A 16,370-nucleotide genomic window follows, 5' to 3' on the forward strand; every position below is an offset into this window, starting at 1 on the left:
GATAAACTTAAAATAATTAGCACTTGTTAAACTGTGAAAACGGTGAACAGGTCTGAGGTCAAACATCCAAAGCAAACGAAAGGTGTTTCATGTGTTTGACGTCAGAATAAGCATAATCACAGCTTCAGCGAGCGAAGCCTTTTTGACATTTCCCGGCCCCTGTAGTTGGGTTGGCAGCTCGATTGTTTTGGCTGTATAATCGGTGTCAGATCCAAAACCGGCTTTAAGGTTAGTTGTCCATTCAATAGATGCGCATTCTCTGTAGTGTCACACGACTATCACACTGTTTTCCCGTATTTGTCACCGCGTGTGTAGCTTTACTTTAGCTTTGGTGAGAGTTGGTCAGTGTAGCTGGATGATAGCCGCTAATAGTCTTAGCTAATGCTACATTTCTAGTTGTAACTAATGGGTCGCATGCACGATGCAAACCATTCATATGTGTAATAAGACATTTTAAAACAAGAAAGTACATTTAACTCAACTTGGTGAGAGGGTATGTTTTAATCTAAATGCTCTATAACAGGGATGACCATCAAAACAAGGATGGCTAACGTTAGCATCTACCCAGGCCGATTGGATTCCATTATATTTTCTTTGAATCCGTGGCGTGGCTGGGTAACATTATTTATGGTGGCTGGATGAAACACAGTTGTACTTTGATATCACACTAAACAAACGGCCAGAGCGAGGGGATTGAAAGGAGTTAAACGTCCCCGCTCAAAGCTATCCGAGTGAGAATAGTCTTTTTAGCACTAGGGTGGGGCAGGCTCTGTGTAGGTTCACTGACTGGACAACGGGTTTATCTGAGCATTAAGCTGAAAATGTAAGTGTTTGCGTTCACACTTAACACATCGAACTTATCCAGCTGCAGAGAAAAACACCGTTGGATGCTGCTCCACCTGCAAAATGAATCTCATTGATAGAAGTATGCTAGAAGGTGCTGATGCTGAGAGAATCAGCTGTCAGAAGACTGTTACTGAGTATCGACTTTATAGCACAGACTCCCCTCTGCTTTTGTATATTACACGTACACGTCTCTTGGCAAGACACTTAACCCCCACGTTGCTCCTGACAGCTGTACTATATACAGTGCTCTATGAAAGTGTGCGTGAATGAGAGAGAGGCCATGAAGACCATCACATCTAGAAAATACCACATTTTCAAATTAGTTTATTTGGCAATTCATCATACAAAGACAAGACTAAAATATGTATAGAGTCAGAAAAACAATGAAAAAACACACAACTAATCACAAATTGGAACATGAGAAGCTGTCTACTTATTTTCTTGAGTAGACAATAATAGACTTTTTTTTCCTGTTTATTTCACATATGGGAAGTATAAACTGAATTGCCATTTAGCTCCTCATAGATGTAAATCTCAAGATTAACAATATGTGTTGTTGGTTCACAGTTGTGGCATCATGTCTGACAAGAGTGAGCTGAAAGCAGAGCTTGAGAGGAAGAAGCAACGTTTGGCACAGATTAGAGAGGAGAAGAAAAGGAAGGAGGAGGAACGCAAGAAGAAAGAGGTATACAAAACACTGTTTGAATGTTCACCAATACTGAATACAACAGGGAATGGGGACAATAATCACATTATACATTAATGGCTCAATTTTTAATGGTTCAGGTTTTCATTTCATCGAGAAATCATAGCCTCTGTCTATATGGCCAAAGCAGTTCACCATAAGCATAAATATTGATCAGGTCTTTCACAAAAACCTAATAGAAAGTTGGTATAGTAATCATACAATCATCATTTCTAACTAATCAGTAATTTGTTATTGGTTTTATGTTTTAAAGCTCCCTTTAATTATATCTAGAGAAGATACTGATTTTTTTAATGTGTTTTTGTGAAGAGGAGCTCTTTCTTGCTTCACTTGAAATGTGCTTATATCTGATGCTAGTTATATTACTGTCTAGTATGGTGTAATGAATTTGGTGGTTAGTGTTTTGGGTTGGGCAGGTCTCTGCAAACTATAAATCAGAAAAAGTGACAGTACACATGTGGCAGGCTGATTGTAAGTTCTCAGGCAATCTTTTAAAGAACAGAAACAGTAGTATTGATAATATGATTGGAAATGTGTATTACAGAGTATTATTATCTGCTCCAGTTATGATCATGAACAAACTGATATTATCATCTCTTGTCTGATCACTTCATTTATCATGTCCTTAGAACACATTAGTGGTACATACTGAAGTTCAGGGCACTGTTTTGTAATGTGCATATTTGTGATGCACTGTTATTTTTCTAGGCTGACCAGTTGAAAGATGCTGCAATTCAGCAAGAAGAGTCAGACCTGGAGAAGAAGAGGCGTGATGCAGAAGCCCTGCTACAGAGTATGGGCATAACTTCAGATGTTCCTGTCGGTATGTTATTCTAGTTTTTAGTGATATTCAATATGAAACGTCAAATGCAGAAAAAAGCAGTAGCAATACAAATCCATTCATACCAATGTGATTTGTATGGCTCACAGTAAGTGTTCTTTATTTGTCAAATCTATCACATGATAGATAATCCACTCAATCATGTGATCATGCTAGAGGCCAAACGGAAGACGGCAGGTTCAGAAGCAGAAGTGGTCACATACAAACAGCCAGTCATTGACTGCAGCTTATATTTAGCCAGATATTAATTATAATAACTTTGTGTTATCCTAGTAGAATAACTTGAACAATAAGGGTAATTTTTTATACTGTACACCAGGTCAGGTATGGATGCATAAGCAGCAACTGGAACAACAAGCAGCTACACCCACACATTAAAGCACAGAGCCAACATTTTTGTCCCCAAAAAAGTCTCCCATCAATTGATTAAGATGAATTTCTGGTGCTTTATCCATGAGTCCATGCAGGACTGGATTTTTGGAGCACTTTAATTTTTCCAACAGCAGGTGGCAGTAGAGATCTAGACAACATCCTTGATAGGCCTTGCAGCAAATTTGTTTCCATAATATGGAAACAAATTTAAAGAGAGGTGTCATATTTTTTGTGTTTGTATAAAAGTCTGTCCATTTTATTTATTATAACATTTATTCAAAATTAATAAAGACAAACTCACTGTAATTGTGTTACAGTGTGTAACTAATCCTTGATTCCTTTAGTGTGTTTTGATCTCGACATGGCTTGTTTTGTTGCAGACTTGTATATAAAGCCAGCTTTGCTGCTCATGTCAACAGTTTACACACATTTTAACATGCTCAGTCATATTATGGCTGGGAGGAAATCACTTCACCACATTTGATAATATTTGTCCAACATTTGAAACAGCAATTCTGCCACGGCAGCCCGGATGTATTTGTTGTGCTGTTGTGAATATCTTGTCATTTTTACATGGTAACAGATCATAATTGTATGTGTCAATGTGTAGTCCCTCCTCCTACATCCCCAACTGCCAACACGCCAAGTGAGGCAGGGAGCCAGGACTCTGATGGAGCTGCGGGACCCAGGTATAAACACACACATACACACGTGCACATGTTTCAATGATAAAGATTGTCCCCACTTCCAGAACAAAGCCAAAAAAAGAAATGTCCTTATGTATAAGTTTTCCACTTGCATATCTCTTCAAAAATGTGTGTTCTTTTTTGGTGCTCAGCTATGCTTATGTCAACAGGGGGGAAAAATGTGGTGTCCATGCCACAGCTTATCAATCCAATCAAATGTTTTAATTAAGCAAAATAAAAAAAAAATGACTGTAAGAGGGTTGGGTCATGAACATATGTAAAGTCTGATTATAAGGAAAGCAAGTGAGTTTCATTCCATTACAGTGAATGATGTTGAATGTGTGTTTATTTAAATTGTGTGCCGTTGAATTAGGACGTTTCTAAATGAACAATAAAACGGCAGGCTGCTTTGATGCCTGGGGGACTTCTTAACCCCTAATTAGAGCCCCTTCCCTGTGCCGAAATCCATGCTCCCCCAGTGTCCCATCAGGCTCAGGGAGCTGTTCCCTCTATGTGTTGACTCATTTCCCTCACCAGTATGGCCATTTCCTACACACATGGAGGTCATGTTTTCCCCCTGAGGGTCCTCTCTCTCTTGCTCTGTCTCTGTCTCTGTCTCTGTCTCTGTCTCTCTCTCTCTCTCTCTCTCTCTCTCTTTCTTTCTCTTTCTCCTTCTCTCTCTGTCTACACAACACTCTTTTGCTGTGACACAGTTCAGGCTGTATAAGCCCCACAGGCTGCACATTACACCCCACATCCCACTAAGGAGACCTGTGTGCCCATGCATTTTAAGCAGATATGTTTAATGTGTTGTTTAAGTGTTGTGCTGACTGAGTCAGGCTTGTTTTGATTTGGAAAAACTACAGCAAAAGTGAACTTGCTAATTTGATTTGTGGATCTTGGATCGAATCCGCATGTTGTGTGCCATACAGCTACCTTTATTTCCTCTACTCATTTGTGCTTGCTTGTCTTTCTCACTAATGGCGCCTTGTGCTGTGACACTAACCAGGACTCTGCACTGGGACTCTGACCCGTCCACCCTTCAACTTCACTCTGAATCTGAGCTGGGGTACTGGACACTCTCTTCTCTCCTTTCCTGGTCATTTTCCCTTCTCTTAATCTATGGCATGATTACCTTGTACTCATTGTCAAGTGGGTTTATACAGGCAAACAATGGAATGGTGCATGCACGTTTGGTCAATCAAATCCTTTTTAATGAATTTACAGTGGCTGTTAAACTAATATGAAGTCCATCCCATTAAACACTCATTTACTTACTTTATTCAGCACAAGAGTCAATTTGCAAGTAGGTGTGAAGTGTTCCACAAACAGGAGAGAATACTTTTAGTAGTATAGTGTAAAAAATTAATTATATTTTTAGTGAAAAATATTATTTTGTGTTGATGTTGCTCTGTGCTTTTAGGAGAACAACTCCAAAATTGGGGATGGCCAAAGTCACACAAGTGGACTTCCCTCCACGTGAAACTGTGTCTTACACAAAAGAGACCCAGACACCTGTCATGACCCAGCAAAAAGAAGGTGAGTCCCACGTAATGTTGAACAGGTCAGCCTCCAAACATCCATTCAAATGTTATGTGTGCATGTGTAGTGTCTTTGCTGGCAAGTTTTATTTTGCTGCATGAAAATTGCACATTTTTGCAAAGGTGGTGTGAGCTGTGTGAGCATACAAGCGGATTCTGGTAACAAGTGGAAGGGATTTGATTTAACCGAGCACCAAGATGAAAGTGAAGGAAAAATGAGGCCCAGGAAACATAAGTAGTCAGAGCAGAGGATTAAATTGAGGCCGTCTCGACTTCTCCGAGCCCCATGTGCAGCTCTACAACAAGTACATGTATACATATATATATATATATGTGTATATATATATGTATATATATATATATATGTATATATATGTATATATATATATGTGTATATATATATGTATACATATGTGTGTATGTATATGTATATGTATATATGTATATATATATGGAGCTATATTCACATTTAAGTTGCAGAATTTCTTTTAATTATTTCATATCCAAACCGATTAATCGAATACCAAAAAGTGGACGATTAAAATAGATAAAAATCCTGATCCTTTAAATAAATAAGTTCTATGATTCTTCACTGTCTAAATGTGATTTTCTGGTTGTTTTGCTCCATATAAGAAATTGATTGTTTAAATCCACATTTTGAGCTTTGGGAAACATTAATCAACATTTTTCAATGTTTTCTGACATTTTTGGATGATAACACCAAATGGATTAATAGAGAAAATATTTGACTGTTTACTAAATAACAGCTACTGGAATGAGTCCATCGTTTTTCTTTTTTTAGCTGATTTCACAATTTATTAGCATCAGCTAACACAGTCCTCTAAGCATTCTTAAAAAGCCTAGTAAGGATTTTTAGCAGTGTTCTGATTGCAGGTCTCTTAAGTGGTCAGGTGATGTGTAGAATATTTTGAGGTGGCGTGCAGTGTGCGTAAGATGAAATTGTATGATTTTGTTGAAAACTGTGAGCAGAACTAGTGAGGGATGAAGAGCATTCCTCTGTTCCTTGTCACTCTTTACTCCTGACTCTACTGAGCATTGTAAAACTGTGTTAAACAACGATGGTTTGTGCCAGCTGTTCAACACGAGGCCCCCTTCCCCTCTCTGCCACTATGTAATCATTTCATCAACTCCCTCGCTTCCCTGTCTTCTCCCTTCACTGAACAGGCACATAACAAAACACAGTCAGTGACATTGTGCATTTTCACACCATCACTCCTGGCACTCGATGAGACGGCATCCCCTTCCAGCCTGCTCCCCTTGGTGCATTTTTGATGTGTGGGGTGGCGTCAGGCCTGTTCTGTGATTGAGTGATTTATCGTGTTATCAAAAGGAGGCAACAGTGCAGCACTCTCAAGGTCAGCAGGCGGTGGCATTAGAAGGAGCAGTGGCCGTGCCCCAGTCGCTGCAAACCAAGGGTTCGCTCAGCATGTGCAAGACATGTTGGAGAAAAGAGTGGAAGATTGGAAGTTTTTTTTTTGTGTGTGTGTGCATCACCACCTGCACTAGTGAGGTGAAAGAAAGACCACATGAGCAGTCAAGGAGAATGCATTTTTATTTTTCTATTATTTGTTTGTTGGTGATGGGGACACTAGGTTTACGTTCTACCACAAAAGATGTACTAGACAGTGTTTCTTAACGTAGTGTGCTCTGAAATCTCATTCATTCATGTTTGTTACCTTTGGACAATACAGACGCCTTTTACCTCAATAGTTTTTGAATCATTGGTCTGATTTGTGGTTTATTTATTTATTTAATTTAACAACAAAAGATACACACTGTGCAGGACAGATTCAGAACACCTTATGAGGGGAATCTCTCCTCAATATCAAATGTTAGCAAAGACAAAAGTGCAGTGATACATGAAACTGGACAGATGAGCAGCAATATCCTCAATCCAAAGGTAGTCAAGATCAAACAAGCAGAAATTGTATTGATTTAAGCCATCAGACAGGTGAATGTCTGTGGACCCTCCACTGTATTACCAGTTGCTCTAGTAGTTAATATGAAGAGTCCGTATGCACTCCTCAACAAGAGGCAGTTATTATGGAGTAAGATATTATTGGAGGTTGACGGGAGAGGGGTGTGGGTGGGTGGTACAAACGGCTTGTTAGGAATATGTATGTGGAGGGGTTTTGTAAATCTAGTATTTAATTGAATGTGATTGTTTTAATCACCATGGATTCAAAGGCAGGTTAAAACTTTTAATCACAATAGCCCTTAATGGCTTTCTTGTTTCAAGAGCCACTTGTAACAGTGGTCAGCTCTCTTGTGCTCTTGATGATGAGCACTGTTAAATATCTATTGTGTCCCACTTTGATAAAGCAGCAATATATTTAGGAGAAACTTTGAATATTTTCTGTTTTTCATTGTATGATTATATAGTTTGAGTTCTTACACATTTGTGGCTGACCGTTGCTTTTGATCTTTAGACCTCAGTGTCATCGGAGTTGCGTATAACACAGATCACCAGACAATGTTATCATAATATTAATTTGCTGCTGTCACAGATTATGACATTGTATAACTTGGAAATGATTGATCGTCGTTTTTAAAAGTGGGGGATATTCTCAGTTGTAGGAAAGAAATGACATTGCACGTAATTGTTGTGCTGTGTATTTATTTACACCGGTAGAGGTTTGCCTTGGGTGGTTTCATTATTGGCCTTTTATCTGGCAGAGAAAACTGCTCTTGCACGTGCTGAAGTCGGATCCTTGGTCTGGCAGGACGTATACAAAGTGGAAGACACCTGCAGCGAAGAGCAAAGGTCATTTAGTTTAATAGTTGTACATCACTGGCCACATGCTGTGTTTGCATTAATATATTGTCCATTGACTAAGACCTGTGATTACTCCCCCCTCCCCCCTCTCTGTCTGACTCCCCCCAGAAAAGCTTTTATTCCTTAAGTGGTACAAAAGCCATAATTGGGCCTGCTTTGAGAGGAGGTGTCAGTGTATAGGACATCGGTGATTCGGGTGAATTCTGTTAAATGCAACCCCCCTCCTCTTTCATCCTCCACCAACCCTCGCCAAGCACAACTGCCCCCCTGTACATCCCCAGCGGGGTCACCAGGATCACTAGCTTTTCTCCAAATGGCCATTTTGGCTGGCAGGTGCATTATACCCTTTATTTTCAGATTGTCTATCCGCTCCTAATGCCTGGCAGGTTGATTGCTCTGGCTGCCTCACCACGAAAGGGGGCTGACGAGCACGGCCGGGACTATCTGAAAGACAGTGATTACTGTTTTCCTTTAAGCCTGATTGAGGCCCTTGAAAGGAAAGATTTTAACCTTCTCTTGTTGGTTGCAGAGTATGGCCGCACATTGAAATGGCTTGTTTCATCAACCCAGTTCTGTAAACTCATCAGTGCACCCAATAACCTTCTTCCCCAAACCTTCATGTGAGAAAGGAGATAAATCAGTTTATGGACAAAGTGACAGATGACATTATCATTTAGATTATCTCAGTAGGAAGGAAATTCTGGCATGTGGTGCTGTCATCCTAGATTAACTATAAGGTTCATACTAAGATAAACGCCTGTAAGAACCAGACAAGTATTTCCCCTCTCCTCATGAATCTGTTTTGTCCTGCTTTTTTCCTTTTTTTTTTTTTACATTGAAAGCGTAAGCCTTACACTGTCTCTAAGACATGTGTTTTGAAAGAGGAAGTCCATCTTCTTTTAGGTAGAACCGGTGTGCAGTTTGCCAGCTGGTCTGGCCTGTATTTTCTTGTACATTCTCTGAGGTTGAATAGCAGTCGCAGGACCTCCTGCTGGGATGGTAATTGCATAGGCTTGCCGTTCAGGGAGAAGCTTGTCTCGGGGCAGCCAGGCGGAAAACCTCTGTGCCATCCCTATGCCACCTCTGAAGAGCACGAGACAATCCCAGCATCACCATCTGCTTTTGCACCATGCCGTCTTCTGGCCACACCAATGGGCTGGACCCTGGCAGCTGTTTCACACCCTCTGCCCCGCTGCCCCGTGGCCTAGAAGGGGGCAACCTACTACTGCAACACAGAGGAAATGGCTACACTGACAGCTCAAGTCTCTATTGAATGGCTGGAGTCTCATTAACAGTTGGGAAAGACACGGGTCCCTATGACAACAACACACCCGCTGTGCTGTGTCCCTTCAACACAAATGACAAACTTCCCTGCTTTAGAGGAGCAGGTTCTTTCTGAAAGGCGACATTGTGCTGACAAACAAAAAAAATGCAACGCAGAGATACAAAATCCAGTCTATTGCTGTGTCGATATTCACCGAGTGAAGCTTTTATAGAAAGAGGAAAATAATAGAGATGGAAGACGTAGTGACTAGAAAGTATGAAAGGTCTGGCTGGAGGCACGATTGTCTGTTTTGTGAAAATTGTTACTTACTTAGTTTGGTTTTGTTTTTTGATTATGCTTGATGTTTTGACAACATGGATTTCATAAACAAAATAATTTACGTTCTTCTATTGGGAAAATGTTCTGTTAGTACATCTAAACTGTTTTGTCAGATTTAACCAAATTCCATTTTTTGATCGACAGAGGAAGAAGAGGAAGAAGAAATTGTTCCTCCTCAACCGGTAGTCGAGACACCGATTGAGAAACTGGACCAGAAAGAAGAAGAGGAAGGTGCTTCATACCAGCAAGATTGAGCCACTTCAATTTTTAAAGATACTTTACAATTTCATTTATCGTTGTGCATGGAAGTTATGAAGAGGTTTCTGTTCCTGTAAAACAGTGCATCATTATCAACGTTTCCTTTTCTAGCAGCAATCCACGAGCTAACAGAGGAGGAAAAACTCCAGATCCTGCATTCAGAGGAGTTTGTGAATTTCTTTGACCACAGCACACGCATTATTGAGCGGGCTCTATCGGAGCATGTGGACCTCTTCTTTGACTACAGTGGCCGTGACCTGGAGGAGAAGGAGGGGTAATGATTGGATAGCCCCCAAACCCCCAACTTAAAATAGTTTTGTTGTCTTTTTGTATTTTTTATTGATTTGTGGTGCTTTGTTTTTCCTCAGTGAAATCCAGGCTGGAGCCAAGCTCTCTCTTAACAGGCAGTTCATGGATGAGCGCTGGTCCAAGCACCGTACTGTAACCTGTCTCGACTGGTCACCCCAGGTTATTTTCTTTTTATAGCTCTTTTATTATTTAGAAGTATTAAAATCTCTGCCCTAACAATGAATTTGCGCTGTGTTGGTGCTAAAATGAAAGTAATATGCACATGTGGTGCTAAATGGCTGTTAAAACAACTTAGCTTTGCACAGCCGTAATGCTTTATGATTACATAGCTTGAGTTTGACAGCATTGACTTTTAGCCACAACTCCCTGAGGAAAAGTAACTTATGTCCCATACAAATTGTCACTTAGGTGGAGGCCATAATGATTTGTTTCCTCTGGTGTCCAAGGTCATTTAATGCATGATTCTGCAATGACTTTTGACAGTGATTGAACGGCAACATTTAGTGCACAGTATTCACTTGCTCAGAGCAACATCCAACATTGTAATTATTGATTTACAAAGCAAGAACCTCAGATTAAGTATTAGAAGGAGCTGAGGTTAATGGTTTATTTACATCTGGATGCTGTTTCTTTATTAATTATCTGCACTTCACTTCTCAATGAGCTGCTCTGTTTTAGTTTAGTGCTTCTGAGCACTTTCAAAACTGCAACTTTTAGTTAAAATAATTATTTAAAATAGTGGGGTAATTTACTAAAGTTTTTAGAGGACTGGTTGACTTAAATGAGCCATAAATCTTGAGGAAAGTGTTACTCTGTCTTAAAGGCATTCAGCAGCGCCACACAGTGCATGCAAACTTGTCCACATGGAGCCAAGCCTGAAGGGCATGTCTGCAAGCCGCCTCCAAATTTTGGCTGATTTTTTTTATTTTTCTGTCATCAGTATCCCGAACTTTTGCTCGCCTCATACAACAACAACGAGGATGCTCCTCATGAACCAGATGGCGTGGCATTAGTGTGGAACATGAAGTACAAGAAGGCTACACCGGAGTATGTCTTTCATTGTCAGGTACCAAAAGCAATTCTTCTCTGTTTTACTTCTCCCACTCCTCCCCTTTCCCTCATGGGTGGCTTCTTCCATGACCAAGCATGGAACTCTGCCAACCAGTCCCTGTTTGCTCAGCCTCCCTGCCCACTGCTTAGCCCCTCACCCCTACTGCCTTCATCTGCATCGTGTGTTCTCCGTGCTGGCATCCACCTCCACCACATCTGTCTACAAACACATGTTCTTGAGGCGCCAGAGAAGACCTGTGGTGCAGGAGCTGAATGGAGTCCAAGCACTGCAGTGGGATTAAGTGTATGCGGCAGGGCTGGTTATCATGTACATCTAAACAAGGCCCCTGTGTTCAGACAAACTAGCAGGGAGAGCAGCAGCAGTGCTCCTCCGCTCTGCCCAGCCTTATTATAATGCCTGCCCCGAGGCTCCTTCACCAAGACAAGTTGAGTAGAACCACATGTGGCTGCCTCCAGAGCGGATGTAGATGCAGGCGCACTGCTCAGATGAATAAAACTGAACAGAAGTGTGAATGTAATTTTTTTTACGTGGCTTCCAACTCGTTTTTAGTTGATAAAATTTAAGTTTACAAAAAATTATACATGATATCAAATAATAAGACCCATGAATCAAATCATTATCTAACTGTTATTAAAAGCTTCACGTTTTGTTTTGTTAACAATATAGAGCTTAAGTACAAGAAATTAATGGGTGTTTTCTTGTTATGTTCCAGTAACTGGCAACTTTAATTAAGTATTAAATACAGATCTGCATTGTGTTCAGTTACATTAGTAGAAAATAGTTATTTTGACTTGATTTTTTTTCTCTCTCATTCAATTTCTTCTATTTAAGTTCTTCTGTTTTCTTTTTTCCCTATTAATCTGACAATTATTTTCCCGTTGTATTTCTAAGTTTGGGCCAATTTTGCACGTATACAGACAGGAAATGCAGAGAAAAGCCAATATGATGAAGTGTGTGCAATGTGAAAAGGAGATTAGAAAACGATTGTGAGGTTTTTGCATCATTGATCTTGGAGAAGTCTCTTGTTCTCGATGACATGTTTGACATGGGCATTATTGCATAACTGTACGCGGCGTGATGTCACATGAATTTAGACTTGTCACCAGGCTGTGCCACTATAAACATTGTGAAACTAAATATTGCCTTTCCTCTTCTCCACTCTTGGCCCTTCCTGGCAGTCTGCGGTTATGTCGGCTGCGTTTGCCAAGTTCCACCCTAACGTTGTGGTGGGGGGCACATATTCAGGGCAGATTGTACTTTGGGACAACCGAAGCAATAAGAGGACCCCTGTGCAGAGGACTCCACTGTCTGCAGCCGCACATACGGTACAGTAAACGACTGAAAATAAGTTGAATTGTACAGAATGAAAATACAGTTTAAGACCAAATGTTCTCTTCTCTGTCCTCCTCTCTACAGCACCCAGTTTACTGCGTGAATGTGGTGGGCACACAGAATGCCCACAACCTGATTAGCATCTCCACTGATGGAAAGATGTGTTCCTGGAGTCTGGACATGCTTTCACAGCCACAGGTATCATACATACTTGCTGTCTTCTTAATGACGATGAATTACGTAGGATTAAATGTTTAATCATAAAGTGTAATGGCTGTTAATGTTTAATGAAACTCGCCCAGTTTCTGTCTCTCCATTTTCTTATTCAACTCGCTCCCTTGTCCCTCCCATTCATATTAAATGTCTAACATTTTGGCTTGATGTATTCCTTTGAACAGTACCGATTTATTTCCCCTCAGCTTTACATTTATTTCCTCTGCACCTCATTTTTCACTTTAAAGGAAATTGACTTTGCTAGCCGTGTCATTTCATCCGTGCTGCCAAGACCTTAACCTCTGTCAGACGTCAATTTTTGAAAGAAAAAAAAGCGCTAGTTGAATTTAGATTATACATTAATAAACTGTCATGTGTTTTTTTTCAACAAATATAGGTTTTGCTTGGCAGTGTGTGTGTGTGTGTGTGTGTGTGTGTGTTAACATTAAAGTCTGAGCAGGAAGCTTGTAATGGATGCTGTTCCATGTTCCTTCCCCTGCACAGGACAGCATGGAGCTGGTGTTCAAGCAGTCCAAAGCTGTAGCCGTCACCTCCATGTCTTTCCCTCTCGGTGATGTCAATAATTTCGTGGTGGGAAGCGAGGACGGCTCTGTCTACATGTCGTGTCGTCATGGAAGGTGTGTTCATAAGCAACCGAGGTCCCTCGTGTCCCGTCCGTACACTGCCAGGAAACTGAGGTGGCTTGTTAGGCCCACCTAGGTCCATGTGTCAAATAAATATAGCCCACTCACTTCCCAGTGCAACGCAAATCCAACACTTGATCTCCTGCTGTTTGAGGTTTCACTCCTGGCCAGTCATCCTGTTTTTCTTTTCCGCTTGTCAGTTTTGTTTGTAAAGGCCGTTCAACATAAACACGGCACACATGCAGAGGAAACAAATCATTTTTTCCCCACCATCCGTTTTTTTTTTTTCTTCTCTCCTTCAGTATGTTTCTGTCAGTAGAGAGTTTGTTTACAGTCAGTCATGCTCGGGAGAATTAAAGGTGCAGTTCATCCCACAATGTTCTCATTTAAGAGACTGCGACGGCTTTTTTTCAATTGATGTCCTCGGCAGAGAAACGTGGCCTAAATCAGAGCTGTCACTGAGTAGCACATTAGCGCCACACTAAAATGTCCTGCAGTATGCCCGGAGACCACAGAGAGGGGATAGTTGCTATGTTTTGCACAGCAGAATCACCTCTGTAATTGGGGGAATAATTTTCCACCTCATTTACAATGGTATGATACTCTCATCGCAGTTAATAATGCATAAGCATCACTCATGCTGGGTATTTACCTCTGTACGTTAATTATCAGAGCCTCAGTTGGTTAACAGCTCTGCAACATGTGGTTGAGGGGTTGCAGGCTCTTTTGCCACCCTGCTGGTAATAAAGCACATGATATAAGTTTGTTGTTTTATTATAAAACATTTTTTTTTTTTTTTAAAGATATTTATTATATTTATAGTTTTTTTTTATTTCAATGATTGTATTAATTAATTACTCCAATGACTACCTAATTTGTAGGTGGCAGCAACATTATTCTTTGCATATTTGAATGTTTTAAAAACGAATTTTTAGAAAACCCCAACAGTAATATAAGTACATGATCAATATTAATACATCCAGCAGTGGGCTGTCTGTGTTTATTGCTTTTGTTGTAACATTGTGCTTCATGTACCACCCATTTATTACCGAAAGAGTTTATTTTTGTTTGTTTGTTTGTTCTCTTCCTGCCTTGTGCAATATCTGCTGCCCTAAAATTAGATCCATTGTGCAGTCCATGTTGTCTATACCTTTACACTCAACTGGATGTGTGTGCTCTACAGCAAAGCAGGCATCAGTGAGATGTTTGAGGGCCACCACGGCCCAATCACAGGGATCCACTGCCACACAGCTGCGGGGCCTCTGGACTTCTCCCACCTGTTTGTCACCTCCTCGTTCGATTGGACCGTCAAGCTGTGGAGCACAAAGGTACACACTGAGACTTATTTTTCTGAGTTTGAAAAGATTCCTCCACGTGTACAAAACAGAAGAAGCACTGTTCCAAATGCTGTTTACCCAAAAGTAGTTTCTCTAATTTTACAAGGAAATGTTAGCAGCTCTGTTGCTGTAATATTTGGTCTATATCTATACATAGGTATATTAAGTTATGTTAGCATTTGCAGTCATTGTTTGAGCACAACATGAACGTATGCCAACTAAATAGATTCAAATTTCTGCTTAATCCTTTTCTCTTTTCTCGTAACTGCAGAACAACAAACCCTTGTACTCATTTGAAGATAACTCGGACTATGTTTATGATGTCATGTGGTCACCAATTCACCCCGCTCTGTTTGCTTGCGTGGATGGCGTCGGACACCTGGACCTGTGGAACCTCAACAATGACACAGAGGTACTTAATAATACCTGTTTTCTTTGACCTCTTAAGACTTTGGTCTATCCTCTTTAGAGTAGCCCTCAAATCCCTTTAAGAGATTATCTACTTTAGAGACAGTCGAGCATGTTCCCTCTCCTCTGATTGTGAATCTGTGGTGACTTTGTTTCAGGTCCCCACTGCCAGCAGCACAGTGCAGGGTAACCCAGCCCTCAACAGGGTCAGATGGGCTCCTTCTGGCAGAGAAATTGCTGTCGGAGACTCTGATGGACAAGTTCTTGTATATGATGTTGGAGAGGTGAGTTCACACAACTTGGTATTTTACCACTCTCCATTTCTGATTGTTCTCTTTTGTCACTTTGACTTGTTTCTGCAGATGTGATTCAACCTCTTACCTGCTATTATCAGTACTTTTAGTGATTAATTACAGTCTTATAGTCTTAAGGATTTAACATTAAGATGTGAACCAACGTGTGATCCTTTGCCACTGTCGAATACTGTGTTTGAAATTTTAATAATGCCTCTCCACAGCAAATTGCAGTTCCACGAAATGACGAGTGGACCCGTTTTGTTCACACACTGGCAGAGATCAATGAGAATAGGGATGATGCAGAAGAACTGGCAGCTCAGCGCTTGGCTGCTTGATCTTATCGCCATGGACACAAAAGCTTAAGGGACCAGTGGGTGGTGCGGTATCAGCCCCGTTTTGATTGGAGGAAAATATGGAGTAATGATCAGAAAGCAGTGTGGACGTGTTAAGATTTCTTGTACCTTAGCTGTACAACTTGTCAGTTCGCTGGACCAGTCTTCCTTGGAGTCACACAAGACTCCACAGGGCTATCAGCCTCAGACACTAACATGACAGAAAGTACAGTTTTCTTATTTTCAACCAGATGCCTTAATTTTTCATTTTGAGCTCACCTTAGCGTCTTTATTTACAGCATGTTTAACATTAGCCTCAGTTATGAGTTTTTAAGCCAAATTGTGTAGGTGCTCAACTTGACATGTTCATCAGACAACATGCAGATGATTTCCACCAAAGTCAAACTGAAGCCATCACGTCTTTAAAAATCCAAGAATGTAAACATCTCACAGCTGTAGCCTGTGCTGTCATCTCTTCCTGTAGACCTCGCTTGTTTGTATAAACTGAAATGTCCAAAATCCAAATGTATTTTTACTTCTATATTGTTATATCAGTACCCAGTGTCCACTTAATCAGTGCTGCTGGTTAGACCAGAGATAATTGGAAAATCCTCTATGCTGTTAATGCTCAGTGATTTTCTTATCCGTCAGTTTGTTTCCTGGAGAATCTCAGAAGCTTGGTGTCCAAAGGGAGAATGTACTTTTCACACAATAGAAACACTTTGAATGATTTATTTCAATAAAATACAATAAATACATTTAAATTATTTCCCCAAG

General features: G+C 40.5%; 1 protein-coding gene across 6 annotated transcripts; it reads left to right on the top strand.

Annotated features, from left to right (window-relative positions):
* The first annotated feature begins 134 nt into the window (after positions 1 to 134).
* dync1i2a (dynein, cytoplasmic 1, intermediate chain 2a) lies at positions 135 to 16,360 on the top strand. Of its 6 annotated transcripts, none has more exons than XM_044011997.1 (17): positions 135 to 228; positions 1,414 to 1,531; positions 2,261 to 2,375; positions 3,376 to 3,454; positions 4,461 to 4,550; positions 4,875 to 4,990; positions 9,537 to 9,623; positions 9,762 to 9,924; positions 10,019 to 10,118; positions 10,900 to 11,025; positions 12,210 to 12,356; positions 12,448 to 12,561; positions 13,081 to 13,214; positions 14,404 to 14,548; positions 14,829 to 14,969; positions 15,124 to 15,249; positions 15,483 to 16,360. In XM_044011997.1, exons 2-17 carry the CDS (start codon positions 1,424 to 1,426, stop codon positions 15,594 to 15,596), a joined length of 1,905 nt encoding a protein of 634 aa, XP_043867932.1. In that variant the 5' UTR covers positions 135 to 228; positions 1,414 to 1,423; the 3' UTR covers positions 15,597 to 16,360. The 6 variants fall into 6 exon arrangements, with proteins under 6 accessions (XP_043867932.1, XP_043867941.1, XP_043867949.1 ...); XM_044012006.1 differs by having other exon boundaries at positions 9,765 to 9,924; XM_044012014.1 differs by having other exon boundaries at positions 4,461 to 4,520.
* The last annotated feature ends 10 nt before the right edge of the window (positions 16,361 to 16,370 follow it).

Source organism: Solea senegalensis, linkage group LG2 (assembly GCF_019176455.1).
Source record: "Solea senegalensis isolate Sse05_10M linkage group LG2, IFAPA_SoseM_1, whole genome shotgun sequence".
Classification (NCBI taxonomy): domain Eukaryota; kingdom Metazoa; phylum Chordata; class Actinopteri; order Pleuronectiformes; family Soleidae; genus Solea; species Solea senegalensis.

Excerpts from the sequence above, each read along its gene's own strand:
- dync1i2a (XM_044011997.1), top strand. The coding sequence starts at position 1,424 with ATGTCTGACAAGAGTGAGCTGAAAGCAGAGCTTGAGAGGAAGAAGCAA. Across the intron at positions 3,455-4,460 it reads GATGGAGCTGCGGGACCCAG|GACTCTGCACTGGGACTCTG; the intron begins GTATAAACACAC and ends GACACTAACCAG. Across the intron at positions 15,250-15,482 it reads TTGTATATGATGTTGGAGAG|CAAATTGCAGTTCCACGAAA; the intron begins GTGAGTTCACAC and ends GCCTCTCCACAG.